General features: G+C 39.8%; 2 protein-coding genes across 4 annotated transcripts in view; one reads left to right on the forward strand and one right to left on the reverse strand.

Annotated features, from left to right (window-relative positions):
- Positions 1–23,552, reverse strand: part of nbeab (neurobeachin b) — a 207,674-nt gene that overhangs the window by 42,696 nt on the left and 141,426 nt on the right. For all 3 annotated transcript variants that reach the window (XM_034113170.1, XM_034113171.1, XM_034113172.1), the window contains exons 39-40: positions 19,330–19,476; positions 13,241–13,377 (exon numbers count right to left, since the gene is read on the reverse strand). In XM_034113170.1, the coding sequence (XP_033969061.1) occupies positions 13,241–13,377; positions 19,330–19,476 (284 nt within the window). The remainder of the gene's footprint in view (positions 1–13,240; positions 13,378–19,329; positions 19,477–23,552) is intronic.
- mab21l1 (mab-21-like 1) lies at positions 10,330–12,617 on the forward strand. The gene has a single exon (XM_034113208.1). It carries the CDS (start codon positions 10,671–10,673, stop codon positions 11,748–11,750), a length of 1,080 nt encoding a protein of 359 aa, XP_033969099.1. The 5' UTR covers positions 10,330–10,670; the 3' UTR covers positions 11,751–12,617.

Genomic DNA, 23,552 nt, shown 5'->3' on the forward strand with positions numbered 1-23,552 from the left:
TTACAGCCTTGGTTTCATGAAACATTTAGGCAAAAGTTCCAAGGGCTGGGGATGATGAAAGAAGGTAAGCTTGGAAATGGGCTTCTGGGATCCACAGCCCTTATTGTACAGAAGTCACATCGAATTAATACTGAGGGCCATTTTCAGCCTTTCTTCTCTTCAGCTTTTCAGAACGGATTAAGCTATGAAAACTCAGAAATTACTAAAGCACCTATTAGGCATAACCCTTTCTCCTCTTTCCCTTTGAAAGTCATTCAATGCGCTTCACTTCAAATTGTTTGCATACTTGAAAGAACGGCTAATTTATCAAATGTGTCATATAAATTGTATTTCAATTTACAATAAGAAACCTATCCCTGCAATTCGTAAATACTTACTCACCCTTATAAACATGTAACTCTATTTTACATTTTATAACCAAATGATCCTTTTATGCATCAGTACAATAAACTGTGCTGTGGTTTAGTTTGACAACAGGCCTCAATATGTAGGCAGTTTACTGAAGCCCTCAGAGTGTTTCCACGCTGATGCAGGGCCAGTGTTGCTAGCTCTCCAAGGCTCTTCGCACCCCTCTTTGCTTTCTCAATGGCTCTTCAAAGAAGCGCAGGGAGTGCATGAATTGTAATTATGGCTCCTAACAGGATTCAAGAGCGACCAAACGATGGCACTTGAGAAGCAGGTCGTGTGGAGTTAAACGGCTGTCAGACACTCAAAGCTCCCCAGCATGTGAACAAACCCACAAAGGCTGGACGTGGCCACTTCTAGGGCCCTCCTACCCACTCTCACTCTCATAGGGAGAGATTAAAAATCAAGTAAGGCCCCTCTAAAGACCCATATCGCCTTTCTGCATTTTTACCCACAGTCTACAGTAAGTTACAAGAATAGAGTGTTCCAGGTAAAATGCTGAACAACAACAGATACATAACTAGTTATTGAGAGCTCCATGATATTGAATTAAGTCCAGATCAGTGTTATGTTTAAAGAAATACATCCTAAGCAAATGTCAGGGCGAATGACACAGCACTACAGAAGCATTGGAGGGGGGGGAAGCAAAGGCTTTGGAGAGTTCAGGTAATTGGTACCACCTGAGAAACCAATCTAACCACAGCGTCAGATTATCTCCCGACCTCGCCTTCAGAATAACGGAAAAGATCATCTGTGCTCCCCAGACAGTTTCAATGACTCACCAGGGCACAAGACCCCTCACCCTACATTAAAGAGACCAACCTTCAGTCAGGCGCTATCCAACTTCAGCCCCTTCCTACTCTCCAAAAGCACCCGACCTGCAGCGTGAAGTTTCTATGCATGACCCTTATTAAACTCCTAATTGGATTGAGAGCCGCTAAGAAAAAAAATTCAACATCTCTCATTCAGCTGGGATTTTCTTTAGCATTCCTTCCAGTAGTTTGCTTCTTTGACAATAACATTCAAAATCAAGTCACTGAAGACTTTTTTTTTGCCCTTTTCAACAAATAACCAGATTTTCCATAAAGCATGGGAGTATGGGCAAAACCTTTTTCACCTTTTCTTTTAAGGCATAGCACTATTTGATTTTCACAGGGTGCAAGTGACGGGCTGAAACAAAGCCCAGTGCTGGCCATTGTGTAGCCTTTCACTGTTGTAATGGTCTTAAAATGGCTACAAGCAGGGCCCTATTCAGTGGTGACCAGGCTGCTCAGCTCTCTTCTCCTTTTCCAACACAAACTCTGCACTGAGCGGGAACTCAGAGGTCAGCTGATGAGGGAATGAGGGGCCGAGTTCACCCATAAGCACGAGTCTCAGACTACCATGTGCCTGTAGAAGATCTTAACACATTTACATTAATTATGGGGAATAAATGGTGCCATAACAACAACATCAATCAGGTTCATTACAGAAAATAACATAATGACAATAATTACAATAATACCTCATTAAGAAAGAGAATGAGAGACGGGGGGGAGAATTAATAGCAGACAGGTGTACAACACACTGCAATTATGGAACCTGAAATTAGTTCATTGCCTCGAGGCAAACAGAAGAGAAAGGGAAGGTTGTAAATGAGGGTGTGTGTGTGTGTGTGTGTGTGTGTGTGTGTGTGTGTGTGTGTGTGTGTGTGTGTGTGTGTGTGTGTGTGTGTGTGTGTGTGTGTGTGTGTGTGTGGTGGGGGCTGGTTTCAGGGCTGGGAGTAGGACTGATAGAGAGAGTAGGACTGATAGAGAGTGGCTCACTGACAAAAAAAGGAATTGCAAATAAGCAAACAAAAATGTCTTAAATGTGTAAATTAGGGAGAGAAATAAGAGGGAAAAGCAGCTTTTCCCTGCAGACTGGTGCCTTAGATGAGAAGGGAGCAGCGAAACGTGATCAAGGGGAGCCGTGGAGCGGTGCGGCAGGCGTCAAGATGAGCACTCAGCCAGCGAGTGGCAGCTTCTCCTTTTCCAGTCAATCATTCATTACAGAGCCAAGTGCTGTGGAGGAGTGCCTCCTCTTTTTGACCTATCATATTACTGCCTCTGTAAACTCCTAATCCTCCCTTCGTTAGATGGTGTCAACAGCCGACATGCTCTCACCCTGCGCTCAGACACCTCCAAGCCCTGCCAAGACCACAGAATTGACACTAATAAAATCGTTTGAAATTAAACAAGGTAGAACGGTACAACTTTACCCATCTTTTTGGTGCTCTCATCCTCCTTTTCACTTGCTTGTTTCTATCATTAAAAAGAGATTCAGAAATGCACTTACTTATTAGTTAACTTTCTTTTTTACCAAACATTTCAAGGCCCCCAGTAAGCAACTGTCTGACTTTAGCTCTGCAGTCATTCATTGGCTGGTCTGAGCAGCCTGCTTCTTTTTGCCTTGGGGCTTTTCCTGAGCAGGTGAAAGCCTGGAGGCAGGAACCTGCACATCAGCACTTCTTCGTCCATCATGACTCTTTCATGGGCAGCCCGTCTCCTGAGCTTCTCTACAGCCCAGTGAGATGACTACTATAATGAGTCCACCAGATGAAAGCCCAGCAGGACAAAACAACATTCAGATACATCTCCACTAACACTGCCACACACACCCACCAGGGTTAGCACCAATCAGGGAGTTGTTGTGTGAATGGTATTATTTAGGTAAACAAAGGAATCAGATGCAGACTGAAAAAAAGGAAACCAGATCAAGCATCTTTGTTTTGGCGTTGCTCCAAAAGGGAGTTCTGGGGTGGGTGATTATGAATAGGTCATGCTGACTACAAACAACAGCAAACAATCAGGTTTATCACAAGCATTTGTAAACATATCACATACTGTCCTTCACTCACATAAAAACAGATCCCTGTCCTCACACTCACACACATATACATACAGTGTGTGGTTGGGTTTAGGAAAGGGCCCAATTTAAACCTGACAGATACTATATAGTACACACTCAAGGAAATGATAGCACGGATGGTGCTGAGTTTTGCTGAAAGTGACACTGTCCTAACAAAACTATACATGTTTGATAGCCAACAAAGTTCATTCATGTCTTAATGACATACAGCATATAAGCCTTTTTTGCGTGTTAGGAGCCTAAAATCTAACCTTATCGGATATATGTAAATTTGTAAGATAAACTTTGTCATGGTTGCGACACACCTACCATATAACACGGTTTGAGGGATGTTAATTACCGTATAAAATAAGCAATTGGCATCCTGTCCCATATGTCCCACTTTTTCTGTGAGGGAGATGGAAATGAGGTTGGGTAGATTTGATTGTGACATGCTCCTCATCTGCACTCCACAATGTGTGGCTTTTCCAGGCTAATATTCAGCACAGCTCACCCCCACCAGAACTAATGAAAGTAGACAAAATGTCTCTGCTGCCATCTTTGTCTAGCATCCGCTCAGGGTGAGCCTCCCTCTTTCCCTCCTTTCCTTTTCACCTCCCCTCTTGAAGGGATGGTGACAGCGGCATAAAATGGTGGCGAGCAAATGTTCCTTCCATGTGGCAGCAGTGGTGGGGGTGACAGGCCAGGCTGAGGCCAGCACTATCAGCAGTGTGTGTCTGTTGCTTTGAACAACCTGGATGGTCGCCATGGAAGATCAGAGTTGATGAGACACCAGCAGCTACAAACAAAAGCAGCTCCATACCAAATCTAGAAACAGTCTGGGCAGCCAACCATCCTTAAAAACATATCAGTTCTTTGTTGAAATTGTTTAAATTAAACTTAGTCTTCCAAGGTGGCTTGACTGTACATCACCACGTTATTCCTTGTAGGCTGTTTAGAGATTAATGTGCAGAATTCCCTTTAGAAATTATTTTTAGAAAATGATTAAACCAACATGGTATTTTATTAGAAGTACATTTGAGATATAAAACGTTTAGATTATTATTAACTTTAAGGATAGAGTATGTAATAAATTGGCATTCATTTGTAATTTTGGGCTATATAAATAAAAGAACTTGAAATATAAGAAATACAATCAAAAAAATATGACTTTAAGAATATCTACGCATAAATTAAACTCCTGAACAAAGCAAACTCGCTTCATCCAGCAATTTGTGGTTTAGTCATTCAGGGGTCTGTTAGTTAACCCTGAGCTCAGAGGATGATGAAGCAAGGGCATAAATCACAGAGTGAAACAAGGCAGACTCCTCCGATTCATTAATGGAAATGATCTGTCAATATGCTGGAGTCAATTCACACGTGTCAGCTGGGCTCAGCACACAATGGGCCAGCCAACTTATGAACTCCCAGCACCACTCCACCGAGTCCATAAAACAACTGGCATCGCCGCTGGGGAGCACCCTGAGACACCACCCTCTTGCACAGACCACCAGATGACACAGATGGGGCGAAACCAAACAAAGACGAGACTCCCTTTGTACCAAGAGGGACCCCTTTCAAAAGCCATTCATGCAACAAATTGGGGAAATCTGGCCATGCAACACTCTGGGTTTGCTCTTTTATTAGCGTGAGCCTTACGTCACAGTAAGTGAAATCAGATTTATGGCCCTCTGCTACAAAGAAGGTTAAAATCAGGCACATTTTTAAGAGACAAACTTTTTTTAAAGCCATGTTAACCAACAACAGTTTAGCTGTGTGAACCAGGGACAGCATGCTTTTTAGCACAAGTACCAGACCATTAAAGGTTTTACAACACTTGCCATCTTGCACAATAATGAGGGTCAACCAAAGATAAGCTAATGAAAAAAACTACCAATAAGGATGATGCTGATCCAGGCCATCATGTCCTCTACACTAGATTGTTTGGCTAAATAAAGAGCTAACTTTCCAACAGGACACAGTTTTATTGTTAAATCATGTTGACAAGCTTCCAAGCAAATGTTAGTTAATTATAGTTTCTATTTGTATTCATATGTATCAATTTAAGTAGCAGATAGTAATGATTCACAGAGATGTATTACTTTTTATATCAGTCCCAGGTATTGTAAGGGAGTCGTCCATTTTATGCAGTGGCAGTCTTAAGCTTTAGTGCTTTCAAAAGGCAGTCCATCAGTTAGGGAGGTTTGTTTCCATGTAGGTCATTAAATGTGCACACAGGCTCTCTCTTATTAGGCCCTCTGCATTTTTCTTTTCTTGTTCTTTCTCAGCTGCACACCCTTTGCTGCTGCAGCAATCTGCATAGAGGGACATTTGTCATCATTAGCCTTGCTCTGACAGTTGGCACCCGGCACCTCAGATCTCTAAGACTGGCAATTATGAACCCTTCATCCCTTATTTAGGCAACACCGCCTAATTTTATCACATGTTTCACCAGGAGTATTTGATTACCAACAGCCCCAAAACTACAATATGCCACCAATTCTTCCATTCTCTTTGTTATGTGCTTCTTACTCCTACTCTAAGATCATATGACACGTGGGAGAGAACTGTTAATCTGAGATTTGAAATTACTTATAAGACACATGGGCAGCGGAGAGGACTGTAGATGAGCATCATGGGGTCAGTGGGCAGATGATTACAGCGCCCACCTTTAGATGCTAGACATCTCGCAGACATTAAGATTAATCACACTGCTGCTGCTGAATGCTTGCCTTTTACCACAGACAAGATGGGAGTCGGGCATATAGTTTTCCCAACAAATAAAATAATCTCCAAATAAACTACTTAGTTCTTAAGAACAATCTAAGCTTCAACCATTTGTAGAAACAGGAAAAGCACTGAGCAAAGAAATAATAAACCAGCCACAGATTCCACCCCAGTCTCCATTAAACCCCATGTTTAGCATTGTCATGTACAACTAAATACAACGCTAAACTGCCTGCTAATAAAACCGGTGGAAAACACTGCACCAGCACTTTTACTGCGCTCAACTGCCAACTGTATAACCTGTGCAAGAAAAAAAGTGCACTGAACACAATGTTAGCCTGTTATCCTTTTGTGAAGCAAACCACACATTTTCTGAATCGTTATTTTGGCAAAGAAAACAGAATTGTATTCATGCTAAATTCATGCAAATACATGCATGTAATTTATCACAAGGCTGACAAGCGTACCATATTGCAGAGGGGAGGGGTGAAGGGCCAAATGAAGCTGAGACAATCAATTAACTTTGATCATTTACACTCTGTTTTATCAAAAATGTCCATCATTCTGGTACATTAGGTCTTCTGTGTGTGTATATGATATAGATATGGTGCACCGTTAACAATGCCTCTTGAGTAGATCAGTAGTGGGTTTCTTAGAGCCTCTGGCTATGTGGTCCAGCTTCCTGCCTTGCTGCTAATACACAGCAGAGAATAAAACACATGAATGGACACAATCCAAAGGGGGTCCTCAATGAGGCTCCGGGCCCAAATATTAACTGGCCTCCAACAGAGACACCATATTGCTTGAAATAATAATGTTCTTTTATTAAAAATCCCAAAGACAATTTAATTTGTGACAAATACAATTATAGGAAATGTGTCAAAGTGAGTGGCTATCCCATGAGATTAAAGTATATTATTTTCACAGTTTGAGAGCCAGTGTTGATGTCACTTATCTGAAGTGTCACTGCTTTTAATCTGATTTATATAGAAATATGTCATCCGATTAAGTCTACTTTGACTAATCTGCATATTAGCTCGGGAGCTAGCTGCACTCCCTTTGTATGGGACATGGCTTGAGAGTCTCTTTTTCAAAACGAAATGACCCCAGGAATTTAATGAAAAAGCATATGGCAGACCTTTTTTGTTTTCGTGTAATAGGATTATTAAAATTAAGAAAACATCACCCTTAATTATGATAACAGTCACAGGATTGGTGGTCATCAAAGGTCTTGATCCAGCTTAAAATCAGTTGAATGCTATACTAATATAAAGTCATTAACTATTTTGTTAATAGTCATGAAGTATTGTAATACAGATCATTGAAAGACAGCACCCAGTATAACCTTTTGTTTATGAAATAGATTTAAAGCCGGAGCAATAGAGAATAGTGTCGATCAAAATAGTCAATAAACTATCACGTTTCTAGAGAATGGGTTTTTTTATTTTCCCCCTGGAGACTCTTTAAGAATATTATTATTTTTCAATAAATGCTTGAGGCTACATACTGTTTTGTACATACAATAAAAATAATTGTACTAAGATTATGCTCATTTGTAGATAACACACAATGTATGTCTTAGTTGAATACTTATATGTATATTATAACTAATGCATGTGTATAATTACTGCATAAAGCCTCAAGGATTAAATATAAAATAAGGCAATACACATTTAATGATTTTAGCTACAATCAGTGGAATATCATTTTAAGTCACTCAAAACACTTGGGGTGTCATCAAAGAGCAATTTCAGCCATCAGACAAGCCCCATTGACCTTATGCCCGCCGATGTTAACAGGACGATCAGTCTTGCTAGAAGAAAGGAAAAAGAAAGATGGAGGAGAAAAACTGAATAACTGTAGAGGCATGCTTTGGAAACAAAGAGGCCTTGACAACAGGGTCACATGCTCGTGCAAAATTAGGGGAAGTAGAAGTCATTGTATTGATTTACACAATCGTGCATGCATTTTGCTGGGTCAGAAATAGGCCTGTACTGGAATCACAGCCCCATATATCACACTGGAGGGCCTCCAATAGCATAGTGGGATAGTGAATGAAGCAACAAAGCTTGTAATGTTGTAATGGTAAAGATATGGGTAAGAAGCTTTGATTGTCTAAGACTAGACCTGACAACTGCTGGAGTCTTGGGACTGCAGAGCAGGTTGAGTTACTGTGGGATCTGTGCAGCCACATGCTTTAGATTAAGAGGTGATAATCTCAATGAAAATCCCCCCTTCTATCACGCATACGAATGGTCAAAGGCCGGAGCACAAACTCAAAAGGTGCAACTGGATTCAGAGGTATCTGACTTGGAGCAAGATAGCCTGGAAAGTGAGGCTAGTCTGGTTTCAATAAAAGGCAAGTACCTGGGCCACAGACAGTGGGAGAGAGCGAGAGAAAAGACTATCAAAGCCTCAGAGGGTAGGAGGCTTTTAGCTACCTCTCACATGAGAACCTTTCATAATGTCCTCCATATACTTCAGAAATATGCCAATGAGAATCTATATTTTTCATTGTGGAATTTGATAAGAACTACAAATCCACCTAATCTTATTATGTAATGTTGTATTTGACCTTTATATAGAGCTCTACCATGTCCCATAATTAGGATTTTGAGAAGAGAAAGGGACACTACTCCATATCTGAAATTTCTGTTTGGTATAACAGTGTTACATTATCACTGGGATTTGCCAAGAAGCCATAGCAGTGTGTCCATGACATGCTGTGACGATAATGGGAGTCACCTATCTATCAGGGTTGTTCCCGCACACACACGACAGCTCCTGCTCAGCCGCATCCTTGTAGTGAGTCAGAGCTGACGAGCGCCGCTCTGCCCTCATAATGTCTGGTCGTATGCAGTTCTTATAGAGCAGAGATGAGTGTAAATGCCGTTGTGTTCCTTATCTGATCCGGGAAGCATTATCTTTTTGAAGTCCTCTTCAAAGCAAGCACTATACCTTGTGAGATGGAGTGCCAGAGAAATGATGAGAGCCAGAGAGGGTTTAGTGTGGATGCAAGATCTCTTAATTGTGGATCAATGTCTGAATCAACCTAAGAGAGCTGTGCCTTAAAGCAACAAACTGGAACATTATGGGACTCTGCGTAAAATGGTCAGCCATGTTGCAGTATATTGAAATTCATGTTTTTAATCTAGGTTTTCTCCCTTTTATTATGCATTCAAACTATGTTTATCATGGTATTGTTTTTTTGTTGCATTGTTGCTATCTTTTTCTTGTTGTTATAATATAATTACCCAATAATGTGTTGTGAAATACCAATTTATATTATTAATTTCAACTTAATGTGAAATTGAATGCTGACATTTTACAAAACAAATAAAAAAGAATAGAATATAATATAATATTATTTTACACTTTCTTCTTTCTTTTGGCAGATGAACACAATAAAACATTGATATGTATACGCATGTAATGGGCTTTCATTTTGAGCAATGTAAGAAATAAATAATCATCAATAGCACAACTGTTATATATTTATATTCCTAAAATATACAGTAGCGTAAAATAATCAAATGACAGGAAATACTGCGCTAGAATTGTTGCACAACATCAGGATGTTGCCTCGCAGCAAAAGAGCAAAACAATCTGTAAAAAGAGCACGAGTTGTAAACTGATATATAAACACTCTATAATTAATGTGTCAAATATAATCACAATTATAAATATAAACAACGCGATAGCCTATGTTTCAGAAATAAACCTGCTCAACAGACTGTTGAGTAGAACTAACCCTTAAAGATATAATACATAAACTGTATTATATTGAATATATGCATGGATTCAAAAAGCAAACGCCTAAATATGCTAAAACTTTTTTATATTGTTCGTTTCGTTCGCATTAAAAAGTACCTACATTAAAAAGTTATAATATTGTGATGCACCTTAATAAATTAGATCCGAACCACTGGAGAAAAATAAAATATTTAAATTATACGAAAATTATCAAAGTTTATTATCCCAAAAAAATATCACAATTCTACATCCACCTACGGTTTAATATATTATTCAATAGAGCGGACTAAAAAACAGCAGATATAGTCCAAGAAAAAGCAACGTAACGCAGTGATATGTTGTTTTTTTCTTCTCCCAAAATGCGTATGTACTTCCGCTCCTCGATATAGCCTACTACGACTAGCCTACCTGTACTTTTTACATGTATATAACAGCCGGGGATGAATTTGTTTTCGATAAACTGGAAAGCGGTGACGCATCGGACAGCGATTGGACATCTTGGTTTCAACTCCTCCCTTATAATAAGGAGTGTGTGTGTCTCCTGTTGTAAAACACAGCAACACCGGGCGTCTGCGTCAGGAGGGCACACTCCACTCTGAGCAATTACGCGGACTCCTAACTGGCACAGTGATCAGAAAGAAACCAAAAGGCAATTTTTTGAAATGGACTTTTAAGCAGGCCATCCTGATACACTCGAGGACTTGCTTCGTGCACTTCAATGCAGCTCTGAATGTTTTAATATCATTATCACGAATGTGCTCCGAGCACAGCTTAAAATAGGTGTCTTATAAATAGGCATTTTATTTCTTTTTAAATAGATTCTTTCTTCTCTTAAATTGGCTCCCGTAATAACCGTCGCGTTGGATCCCTCGGCTTACTGCGAGACTCCGGTGTACAACCCGGATCTCTGCCCAAACATGATAGCCGCCCAGGCAAAGTTGGTGTATCACCTCAACAAATACTACAACGAGAAATGTCAGTCTCGAAAAGCAGCCATCTCCAAGAGCATCCGGGAGGTGTGCAAGGTGGTAACGGATGTCCTGAAGGAGGTCGAGGCGCAGGAGCCCCGCTTCATCAGCTCTCTCAGCGAAATGGATAATCGTTTCGAGGGACTGGAGGTCACTTCACCCACCGAGTTCGAGGTTGTGCTCTATCTGAATCAGATGGGAGTATTCAACTTTGTGGATGACGGATCACTCCCGGGCTGTGCCGTGCTCAAGCTCAGCGACGGCCGCAAGAGAAGCATGTCTCTCTGGGTTGAATTCATCACAGCCTCCGGTTACCTCTCGGCGCGCAAGATCCGCTCGAGATTTCAGACACTGGTGGCGCAGGCTGTGGATAAATGCAGCTACAGAGATGTTATCAAAATGGTCGCTGACACAAGTGAGGTGAAGTTGCGCATCAGAGACAGATATGTGGTGCAAATCACGCCGGCTTTCAAGTGCACTGGGATCTGGCCACGAAGCGCTGCGCACTGGCCTCTCCCCCACATCCCCTGGCCGGGACCTAACCGAGTGGCAGAAGTCAAGGCGGAAGGTTTCAATCTTTTATCCAAAGAGTGCTACTCCCTGAACGGAAAGCAGAGCTCAGCAGAGAGCGACGCCTGGGTCTTGCAGTTCGCCGAGGCCGAGAACCGGCTGATCCTGGGTGGATGCAGGAAGAAATGCTTGTCAGTCCTCAAAACGTTGCGTGATCGTCACCTCGAACTGCCCGGAACACCCTTGAACAACTACCACATGAAAACTTTGGTTTCCTACGAGTGTGAGAAGCATCCCAGGGAGTCAGACTGGGATGAGAACTGCCTCGGAGACCGCCTGAACGGGATACTATTGCAGCTGATTTCATGTTTGCAGTGCAGAAGGTGCCCGCATTATTTCCTCCCTACTTTAGACCTGTTTCAAGGAAAACCTCACTCTTCTCTAGAGAATGCAGCCAAACAGACTTGGCGACTGGCAAGAGAAATACTGACCAACCCCAAAAGCTTGGAGAAACTCTGAGGTAAAAAATATGTTAGTTCACCTCGTCTTAAAACATGTGGTAAAAAGGCATAACGAGCTCATAAACGGACAGAAACACATTGTCAACCAATTTGCAAAGTCTTATGAAATGTGACTGTCCTCTGTCGTTGAATATTTGTTTGGCCTAGCCTCTTTTGATATTTTTAATGACGGTTAAGTTTGCCCTTATCCCCCGTGCACCTTTTGGCGGTGTCAATATTTCAGAGCAAATTTAAATTATTGGCTACCATTAATCCAGGAGGCCACACCAACAGTGGTTCTTTTCTCTCCGTGCCACACGGTTGCCTAAATCCGATATTTCCTTAAATAATAAAATTAAGCCCCGTGGGAAACTTGGGAAATCAAATAAAAACACACATCTGTACATTTTATACTGTAAATACCTTCATAGATTGTGATTCCAGTGGTCTGAAATTGTGAATGTTGTTCTGTGACACGTAAATAGGATCCACCTGTTTAAATCTACTTCTGAACTTTTTTTTTATCTGGTAGAAACGTTATTAATTTATACTTGCATCAGTGGTAGTCTGATTCATCTGTTTAAATGGACATTGTCTAATTTTTTAAGTTTACATTTTGATAGGCATACAACATTTGCTTCATTGAAAACATTCCAGCAATTTACTTGAATTATTATTTAAAGTACTCGAACATGTTTTGGTTGTTGTTTATCTCTACCATGCTTAGGCCTACATGATAAAAAAAAATGAAAATGATAACATATATAGTATAAATATATATATTACAGTTTAATTGAAAAAAATGCACTTGAAATACACTGGATTATAACATCTGTGATCTGATTTTTTTATTTCTGTCTTTGATCTAATTTAAAGCGCTAATAAAACGAGCTGTTTTATATTTGTGTCCCATTATGGTTTTCTTAAATGTGTTTTCAACAGTAGTGAAGCAGGCCTAATGCCATGCGATAATAATATAATGCAATATTTCAGGTCTCTTGTTCTTGTAGGCTTTATAGGCGTTTTATATGGATGAGCTTGACATCTTTAAAAAATAGGGAAATAGGAATGATTAATTTCCATACACAGCTTTTAAAACAGACCTTCGATCAGTTAATATTTTTCAAAATACAACCTCCGTGCCATATATTCGCTTGTATCGTTTGATTGTTGAACCTGGATGACGAGTAGGCCACAATTATCATTACAATATATATTTTAAAAATGCTTCAATAACAGAGCAAATTTAAAAACACGAAATAGAAATAAACAAGGAATTTAGAACACAAGTTTGCGCACAACACGTCATTAAATTAATAAAAAAACAGAACATGGAAACATGGTGCAGCGCACCAGGCGCTTTTCATTTATAACAATGTTGTATTTAAAATACAGTAAAAGTGGTTATCTTCTTGTTGGCCAGTTAGAATAAAATAAACCCCCACTGGGAAACACGTAGCCAAACGACACTTTGAACTTGGGCAGCACACTTGCTTGCAGGTTACTTACCTTAGAGTCAACCCTTTTGAAGGCGGGGTCATCCTCGTCCACCTCGAAGTAGATTTCGGTGGTGGTGATGGACAGCGTCCCCCGGGCCACCAGGACGGGGGCCACAAGCTGGGCCGGGCTGCTCAGGACCACTGGGCCTGCAGAGAGGGGGCAGCCATGCTAAATCAGTTACATGGAACAAATATTATATTTATGTTAATAAAGCAGGTGGAGGAGAAGTCTGTAGGCTATTATCAGTGCATTTACATTGAATAGCATAGTATAGGCCTACTAGTCGCCTGTTTGCATTAAACTGCCGCATTTGGACCATGCAGCTATAAACACTCAATCATTTTTTTAATTCATTATTGTACATGAGGCAAATATTATGCATTATTAAAGTATTAATTTGTATAAGCCCTATTATTCATCGACTTACAAATCAATGGAGCTGAACGCCCTTTTGTCTTTGTTGTATGGTCGCGCCGCCTTTAATACTCATATGTGTCTGTATTATATTTAAGCACTTAAAACATAAACATGTTTTATTATTGGATCCGACCAAATGCATCACCACTATTTCGAGTTAAATAAAAGAATCAATTTATTTTCCTCATATGATAATACCATCATAACGTGTTTGCAGTGCCGGTCTGAAATCAAAATGTATCGCTGACATTCAGGGCTGCTTAAAAATTAGAAGCCTATAAATGCATTCCAAAAATAAAAATACTGCTTTTTATTCTCCAATAGACTTACAAAACACGCGTAAAACAAACAAAAAAATACTGTTCTCAAGTCCTAATAATTGTCCAGAATTTAAGATGGCTTTGTGACCCTGCCAGCTGATAGCGATCACATCTTTATTTCAGTTCCCCCTCCTTCTCTTCCTCTGCTTCATCCTCCATGTTCTCACATCAGTGTCGCTGTGGAGCACCGTTACAGTCATGTGTCTGCTCTCTGCACGCAAGCTCTGGAAACCAAGATATTTATCGATCCCTTAAACTCCAAAGAGCCACTTTAATGTCTCATCAATCTTAATCTGCGTTCCTCAGCCAATTATACCCGATAGTGTTACAGGAATACAAGTGGATTTCGGTCTCAACTCCCCCAGCGCCCCTTCATCGCTCCTCAGGCTGCAGGCAGACCGCCCTCTCCGGGTCTCTCTCAGCGCTGCTCGGCTCCATTAACGGTGATCCTATCTGCTGATGCTATCAGACCAGGCGCTACACGTTGCTTACAAGCTCCATATAAAAACTTCCACTGACCTATTTTACTGCATTTCAAATAACGTTACATCTATTAATAAAAGAGAAAATAAAAAACAACAAACAATTGCAAGCCATATTGTAACTATGAATTCTGCCAATTCATATTGTCTTTATGTTCACTACAGCCCCTTAATTACATCCTATTCACCTTTTACTAAAAATAACACGTTTAGTGCTGATGTATATTGTGGCCCTAAAGTGCTATAGAGAGAGAAAGACACAGCCTGAAGCATTAAGCTACAGCATCCATTGCTCATGGGGAGGAAGAGGATTAGTCAGTAATCCCCTCAGGGATCTTTCCATAATTAGGCTATATGGCATTAAAATGTTTACAAGAGAATAATGAAATTAAGGGCAAGTTACACAGGATCAGCAGTGTACAGTATAGAGCTCGAATGCTCTCTGTTTGGTCTTTCTTTTAATGAAAATGTAAATATTTGTCAGATGACAGGACAATTTAATGAGGTGTGTTGGGAGTTTGGGAGAACTATTGAGAAGACGGGTAAATTATCATTGCCCACAATCCATCTGCTGGACGGCCTGTTTACTTTTTTATTTTACAAAATGAGAGAAATACAAGTGGAAGTAGGTTCACAATGAACACTATCATTTACTTATTAACATGCATGTTGAATTATGGTAGTTACACACACATGTGCATGCACAGCTGCAGCCATTACTGAATACTGAGCATCTGAGGCACAGTGGCTTGTTGTTCATTTGAGTCACTGAAGCAGTGGTCATTTTTTCCACTGTTTTCAAAGCAAGCATTTATCTCTCAATATATTAGGTATAAATGTAAAAACCTTGAGAAATGTGAACTGATCTGCAAACTATTAATTTGAGCTGCAGCATACATAATTTAAATTAAAATATTTAATAAAATATAAAAAATATCCAGGGTTGTTAGTATATTTTCTTTTGACGTAATCCTGGTTTTCAAATATTGTGAAAGGATATGTATGCTTTTAAATTAAATATGACAACAAACATAGAAGAAACTTGGCATAAAAGCGGATTAACATTGTCTTCCTCTTTTTTTTGTCCTTGTTACAAATGGACACTAAAATAGATACATAAGACCATATGAGGGCAGAACAAAATGGTTGTGGCTGTTAAACCACACCACGGGGTAAACTAACATGGTTCCGGTATAAGAAGTGCCATGCAAGGCTCAGACTATTTTCTTTCACATGCTCATTTTAGGGTGAGTTATTTTGGAAGTTGAGTTATTTTGGATCACTCTACTTGAAATATGCATGTAAAATAATTGGATTGAATATGCAGACAGGCTCATTCAATGCCACTGAAAGCATTGACAGCATTTCCAACGTTTGTGGGGGAGCAAATCTAAGATTAGGTTCAGTATCCAAAACTGCCCCGGCCCTAGAGAGCAGGGGCCTCCCCTTTGGCAGCAGCAGCGGCAGGCGCTGATCCAAAGGCTGGCAGGAGAGCCCTGTTGTTGACAAGGATCTAGTCCCAGATCTCTCATTAAGGCTGTTCATGCCTGAGATTAGATACAGACAGTGCATCCTGTTAAAAACATTACCCAAATGTTACAGTGAGAGGGAGCTCCCCCACTGGTCAAAACATGAACTTAATATATTTTTTGATTCAAGCATTTACTCCTCAATATCAACACACTCAAAATTGGTTCATTATTTGATTCAAGCTTACACATTATAAATGTATCATAAATATTCAATATCACATTCTCTCTTTTGTACAAGGTCATTAATGGTTCTCTGGAGAGAATACATTGTGTGGGTGTTTTGGCCCCTGCCTTGCTCTTTTGGACAGTGCAGGGTTCATCACAGACATGCTGGCCCTGGGACAAAGGGGAGGGGTTAGAGATTCTTCTGTCGGATCTTAGAAGGGATTTCAGCAGTGCCCTGTTTCAGCCTGAGCCTCATAAGCCATGATAACTAGGTAACGTACACAGGGCTACATGTCTGGTGATCTAATTTGGGGCATTCTTTTGTTATACACTTTTTTAAAACTACAATCTGCACTTGGGATAAATAATGTACAGTACATGCCTCCCTATTTTTTCCGTTGACACATGTTTCAGATGCAACCCTGGTTTAAGACATTTTGGTAACATACCAAATGTCACGCAATCAACCATATACATCTGTTAAACACAAATTGCTTTGTAGACTGTGATTATTTTAACTTGTATAACCTTTTAATAAAATCCATTAGATTGGATTTTTATTGCAGTTCAATTTTCCAATTTTCTTGTTCAGTTCTGTTATTTTAGTGCACAATCCAGCGAAGTATAAAATTGTCTGAAATACAAAAATTTCTAACATTAGACATTATTGAAACATATTTTATACACAACATGTCAACCCTAAGAGCTAAACATTCATATACAGTCTTTGAAAGTTTATTTAAATCCACTTAAGTAGCCAATAATTCAAAATAAAACCACATCCAGCTCTCAAAAACAATGGCCCGCACTTACTTTTCACGGCGATATACTGTTTTTTGGAACTCGTAATGGCTGTCAGGGATAAATATTACTTTGTATACTTCTAAAACGCCTGTATCATGCAGGCATTGAACCAGTAACAGACTGTACAGTACTTATTTAAACCACCAATTGCTTGTATGATGTGTTAAGTAAAGATTTGAACTCTGGCTATATTACCTTTTAAAGTCAGGGTTATTTGAGAAGCAGTGGATGGTTAGTTTGATAGTTTGGCTCACACACTGTGATGCTGGTTATATAACAGGATCTTTGGGAGACCAGTGCTTTGGCAATAGGCTGCACGATTGACTGAATTGCATCTGGCAAAGTATTAAAACTAAGTTAAGATACATTATTAAAAAACAATACAAATACAAATCACATGGGTAAAATAAATCAAAGATAAATAAAGGCTCTACGTTGTATTGGTCTTTCCTCAGCTGTTGAGGGCCAATTCATATCCTAATAATTGTTTACTGTAGAGAGAATGAGGGTTAGTTTGACTGCAAGATAATATAGTTGTCTGTTCTCCCTTAAAGGTCCCATGTCATGCTTTTCTGGTTATTACCCGTCCCCTTGTGTGTTATGTAGCTTTTTCTGCATGTAAACGGTCTGTAGAGTCACAAACCCTCAAAGTACACCCTGTAGCGAGTAAAACTCTTAACACAGAAAAGACTGCCCCAGAACGCCTCGTTGGAGATTTCTCTTTTTCTTCCTGGGTACAGTGACGTATATGGGTATAGTGACGTAACGTAACGTCCGCGGAGCCGTTACGTTAAGTCCGCGGATTGGTCCAAATGGACCAATCCGCGGACTTCCTCACACACACACACTCAATCTTTTCTCAGCTGCAGCGCCGCCAATTTCTCCGCCTGAGACAGCGGAACGCGGCGAGGCTGTGAGTGAGCACACACACAAACTCCCAGCCAGGCTGCGGGTGTGTGTGTGCTCGGGCTGGTTTCGGGCTGGTTTCGGGCTGGGTTTCGCTGTGTCTCGCTGTCTCGCACACGGCCACTGGGCTCACAGGGAGGGGGGGGCAGGAGCTCCAACAAGCCGTTTAGGACAGAGAGTGAATACACATATACAGAGATGCTGTATGAGAAACAAATGTGAGTTTGGAAAATTGCACAATATAAATCTATTTTAGTATACCTCAACAATGGAATTATGATCAGTAGAAATGGCCATGACATGGGACCTTTAACATCCACATGCTCACATCCATACTAACAATACAAAACATTTGGCGTTTTCTTGGCAATGTTTGTGGAAGTACAGTTAAAATATAACCATATTTATTATTTTAATTGATAATTGATGACATTTCAAATGTTTCACCCAATTGTAATAGGAATATATTTAGTGGAAAAATACATTTTACAGAGTTGTATTAAGAAAATAATTTCTAACTTTCAAAAAGATTAATGATTCATTATGTTAAAAATATTTTAGCAGAGGGATTATGAGTGTGCTATTTTGATACAGAGTAAGGAAATGTAGCATCTGATCTTAAGATATTTCTACAAAAGATGTTCAGCCTCTTCAAGAAATTGTGTGACAAAGTCTTGCTATCTTGCCTCTTAGCTCTCATTACTCACATAACATACACTTTTACTATAGCCTTTCCAAGTGTAGTGGCCCCTATAGTGCCATAGGACATTCGTCTGTCCTGTATTTAATAGTGCTCTAGTAAGTAACTTGAACCAAACACAATGATTTAAGTGAATCTTTAAGTGACAAAAAAGTGTTCATGAATGTCTTGACCTTGCCTTTAGGAGTACAATATGAGTTCAAGTGACAGGTTAAATATGGCCACTGTTGAATACATTTTAGCAAGCAGTAAAGTAATTAATCATGGATTTTTGATTTCCTCAATAAGATGTTTAGGATGGGATATATCTGGAATATTAATCTTTCTAGTGTTAATCAAACTTTAATAGGCTTGCGTCTGGAGATAACATTTGAGGAAGGCACTGTGCTGAGATCCAAACAAAATATAGCAGTTAAACCAGAGCAAAACTGTCAAGTTAAAAACACATAGTCATAGTCTTTCACTCAAGAACTAAACTAATGTCGAACTGCAAAATGCAATCTGTAATTTCAAACACATTACATAGATATATTTTGAATACTTAATATTAGCCAAATATCTCAAAGTGTCCCCCTTTGGTTGCACTGTTGCTAATACAATACAATGAACAGTTAAAGCCACATTGATCCGAAACACTTGATGCCCAGACATTAAACATGTGCACTGTAACTACACCAGTGATTAGGAATAAGACAGATGGAAGATAAGGGCAGATTCTCCAACAGAGGCGATGTGTTCTCGGGTTAATGGAGGTGCTGCTGTGCTGACTTACCGCCCATGTTGTCCATCTCCTTCTCCTGCAGCAGGCTGACGGCATCTTCGTCTCCCTCCAGCATCAGCTCCGTCTCGGGGTTCTGGCTGGCCACGGTTTGGATGCGGAAGACTTTCTTAGACTTGACCACCTCGTCCTCCTCTGTGCCTGTCGAAATAAATGTTGGGAAGAGTAGTATTTCACTCTGACACATAGCTCAGATCTTCCACTAACTATCGCAGTCTCCATTGATACGCTGTTGTTTAGCAATACTGTAATATCTCGTAAGTATCAAATGGTTTGGCAAGCAAAAGTAAAGAAACGTTTCGAAAGTAATGCAGGGCAATTCAATTTACAATGACACTGACATACATAAAATCATATAACACAAGAGAATAATGTAACAGCATACTGATTTTAGATTACATTTGAAGGAACAAGAACTCATTTTAGCCATGCAATAACCTCAAAATAACCGTACAATGTTTTATCATAATAAGGTTTAAGCACATCCTCAAGTTAAAACTAAAAATATCCTCTTTTTAAAAAGCTATTAAAATGTATCATCCAGTAAAATATATAAAAATAAATTATCATAGAGAAAATCTCTGCTTGAAACAGATAATATATGCAGGCTGAACATGATCTGAGGTGCTCTCTAATGTACTTGCCATAGCTTATAAAGGAATGTCAGGGTACACACGTTTGTTCACTGAATAAAATATATTTTGCATGGTTGAACATCAGAGGTGTTTCAGCTTTTATTTTTAGACAAGGTCAAATATGAAACACTATCTGTATCTTGAAAGACCAACAGCTGAGTAGGGGGATACTACTCAAGCTCGTAGTCGATTAGAGATATCATTTGCTGCTTTTGGAGAATTGACAAGAGCGAGACTGAACAGACAGGACAATTAGGAAGCTGCTTACACCAGGACAGCATCATATGGCTATAGTGGAGCACACTCATTGAAAAAGATGTGTTCGTACATCCTGCAAAACAAAGGCCTCACAATACATTTATCAGCTTAAATCAGCCCATCTCCAACATGTGCCTGCCACACGGCTGCTCGGAACGTTTATGTGAATTTGTTTTTCTGAAGACCAATGTAGGACATAACCAGAGGAGAAGCTTGCGTGTAAGAAAGAAGGGAACACATATCATGAAATGGGAGGTGGCTGACACCCGCCTGACATGTTTCCTTTCAGCACAGTTCTTAATTCCTCACTCTCTCCCCTGAGGAACATGTACCTTGTCTTGAAGAGGTCACATTTGACTGTTGTCAACACTGCTACTGAGAAAAAAAGTCTGCTTCCTGCTCTGTCTCATATCTGGAGTGCTTTCATCAGACGGAGGGAAGAAGTCTGTGCGTTTCGGAAATGAATTCTGTGCAATGTTAGAGGAAAAAGCCAGCCAGCGGTCAGAGATCAAAGCAGAAGAAGTGAAACTTAAAACTGTAATTCTGTAAACCATCATTATGCTCCAAGAACATGAGAGAAAGTGCAGCTCACAGGCTGATGTTCTGATTGGCAAGTCTGTACAGGGTTGAGTAGAACAAATAAACCATGCTGATTTCTACACGCCAATGACCAACATCAACTGTTGTGGGGGGGGTAAAGCTTGGAGGGATGGGGGCTTTACCCACAATGCAGTTTTTTCCAACATACAAAGTAATGTGGTTATACATAAATAACAAGAAATGAGAAGCTATGGCATGAGGGAGAAAATGTGCCGACATGAAAAGTGATCTTCTCGTGAGTGATAGCCCCTGGACACTCTTGTATTAAAAGTGCACCATTTGTCACGATTAAAGGACTTGCCGTGCCATTGTGTCATGGCAGACTCATTACACGCCTTTTCACGTGTTCACCCTTGACCACTAATGGCAAAACAAAGAGAATGACCCTTTCAAATATCTGAAATATTACTCATATGTATGACCTTGAGTCCAAAAAATAGAGACAAGTGCAGTCTGAGATACTATGTATATATCCAATCATTGCCTGCTGCAGGATTTCAACTGAGGCTGAAACTCTTCTACATGTATATAAGAAAGGAAAATAATGTTGCCTATAATGTGTCAACTAACACCTTTGTAATTGACCTTACTAAGGAAGCAGTCTATCAGAAGCCACTGCAGTTGGCTTCTTGACATCTCACAGCCGTTTCACTTCATGTATACTCTCCAGGCCTTGAAGAACAGTGCCAGAAGAAGCCACTGATCACCACTCTCATGGGTCCTCTTGTTCAATCACTGAGTTAAAACTGCCTCAAAGTGCACTAATTACACTCAGTAAAGTGCATTTCAGAGCTTTCATGACCCCAATGGAGGCTGATGAAGACCTGCCAGCTGCGACCAATGGAGGACGCCCCGAGCACTCATGGGGTTCAACAAGGATCCATAGTCCTCATGAGTTTCTTGTAGGGTGTCTCCCAACTATTTTTCGCACGCTAAAAATGTCTACCTTTAAACCAATGAATCTTGATGAAAGTAAAAAATAAATAATTCCGCAGTTAAGTTTCATGCTGGAGTCAGGAAAATCCTAATAAAGTGTTTACAGTTACTGACACTGGTTTCAGTTGATTTATAGTCATTTGACAAACTACAACTTAGAACTAAACTGTATTATTTAGACACTGATTTATAATGCAACTTATTCTTCAAAAATATAAAAAATAGTGGGATGCAACAGTTTTTTTATAAATGCAATCAAATGTTTAATGCTTTTTACATTTTTTATCTGATGTGATTCCTGTTGAAACAGGAACTGGTCCCAGAAAATGTGTGACCAAGGGGAGATAACATCGTTTTCCAGATAATTCAAGAGTATTATTCATTGTGTCTTTACTGTTATAAATAGAAATACATAATGTATACATCCCAGAGCGATGGAATCGAGTAAATGTGTCCTTCTCCGAACAAGCTAAATTGATTTAAATACGCCATTATCTTAGGCACAGATTTGCAATTCAAAAAAAATATTTTGGCTTTTGCAGTTAATCTATTCAGCATGGAAAAGATAAGAGTTGAAGGGCCTATAAAATACGGTTGACTATAATACCATTGCCAAGGGTCCATGTTTCTCCATGTACTGCAACGCTGGACAGTTTTGTGGCATAGGCCTTTCATTTTTATAGCCCCAGTAGAGCATGCAAGCATGAGTTTTTCTAAGTCTCCTATGTATTATACACCCTGCCTCAACCACTTCACTGCCACTCCTCAAAGAGAATCCACACAATGTTCCACTTAAGTTCAACTAAAGTGTATGGGTTTTTCTCTTCTGGAGTAAAAAGCTGATTGCACAAATACTTTGGGTAATTCAATATACACAACTATAAATAAAACACAAAATACTTATTTGTTGCTCACTTTGAGAGGTTGGATAAGCAAAGCAAGATCTGGATAATGCTGGAAAGCTAAAATGCGGGCCTCTTGTAGAAATCACCGAATGTTTGTCTATTGATGTGACAGGCAACATTTTGGACACAGCTTAAGACACACAGCTATCTCAACCTTTTTCTAAACAATGACTTGAGAAGAGAACTCTGGGGCTTTCACAGGAATGATTCTGCTATATGTCTCTTTCTGTCAGATCTCTATAGATAACACGCATTAGTGTAACCCTCACTTCCATAGCTTATTTACTACACTATCTTATAATGTACATCAGTTTTGTGCAGTGACTGCAGTCATACATATAATGTGAGCTCTATAGTATGTTTTAAATATATCTCTTCCGTTTCCCAGACTCTATCTGTTTCAGATCCTGCCCTCCTACGCTCCCTCTCAACGGCTCCACATTCCACAAGGAGAGAAAAAGTCCAGTCCATGGGATTGCATTACCGTTAGAGCGATGCAATTCTGCCCTCTGTCTTTCCCTTTTTATTTACTCAGCACTGAAAGATGAAATGAGGGGGAAAAAATGACAACTTCATACTTCCTGTGATGCAAGCCATCCGTTTTGCGGAGTATGTGTTTTGAGACTGTAAAAGTAAACATTATAACTTTGATGTAGGGGAGTTTATACAGTGCAGACGCTTCCACTTGGGATGATCTTAATTCAATATCCTGAGATGTGCAGTGCGTGTCTTCTGTGCTGCCAGAGGTTACAAACAGCCTCATCTTCTCTCCATCAAAACCTAAACAGCAGTGTTTAATTGTCCACATATCTGGACCAGAATGTCACTCAGCAAATCCATTTCTGAGCATATTATATGTACAAATCCTGAATGGTTATGAGCA

Source organism: Trematomus bernacchii, unplaced genomic scaffold (genome assembly GCF_902827165.1).
Source record: "Trematomus bernacchii unplaced genomic scaffold, fTreBer1.1, whole genome shotgun sequence".
Taxonomy (NCBI): Eukaryota; Metazoa; Chordata; class Actinopteri; order Perciformes; family Nototheniidae; genus Trematomus; species Trematomus bernacchii.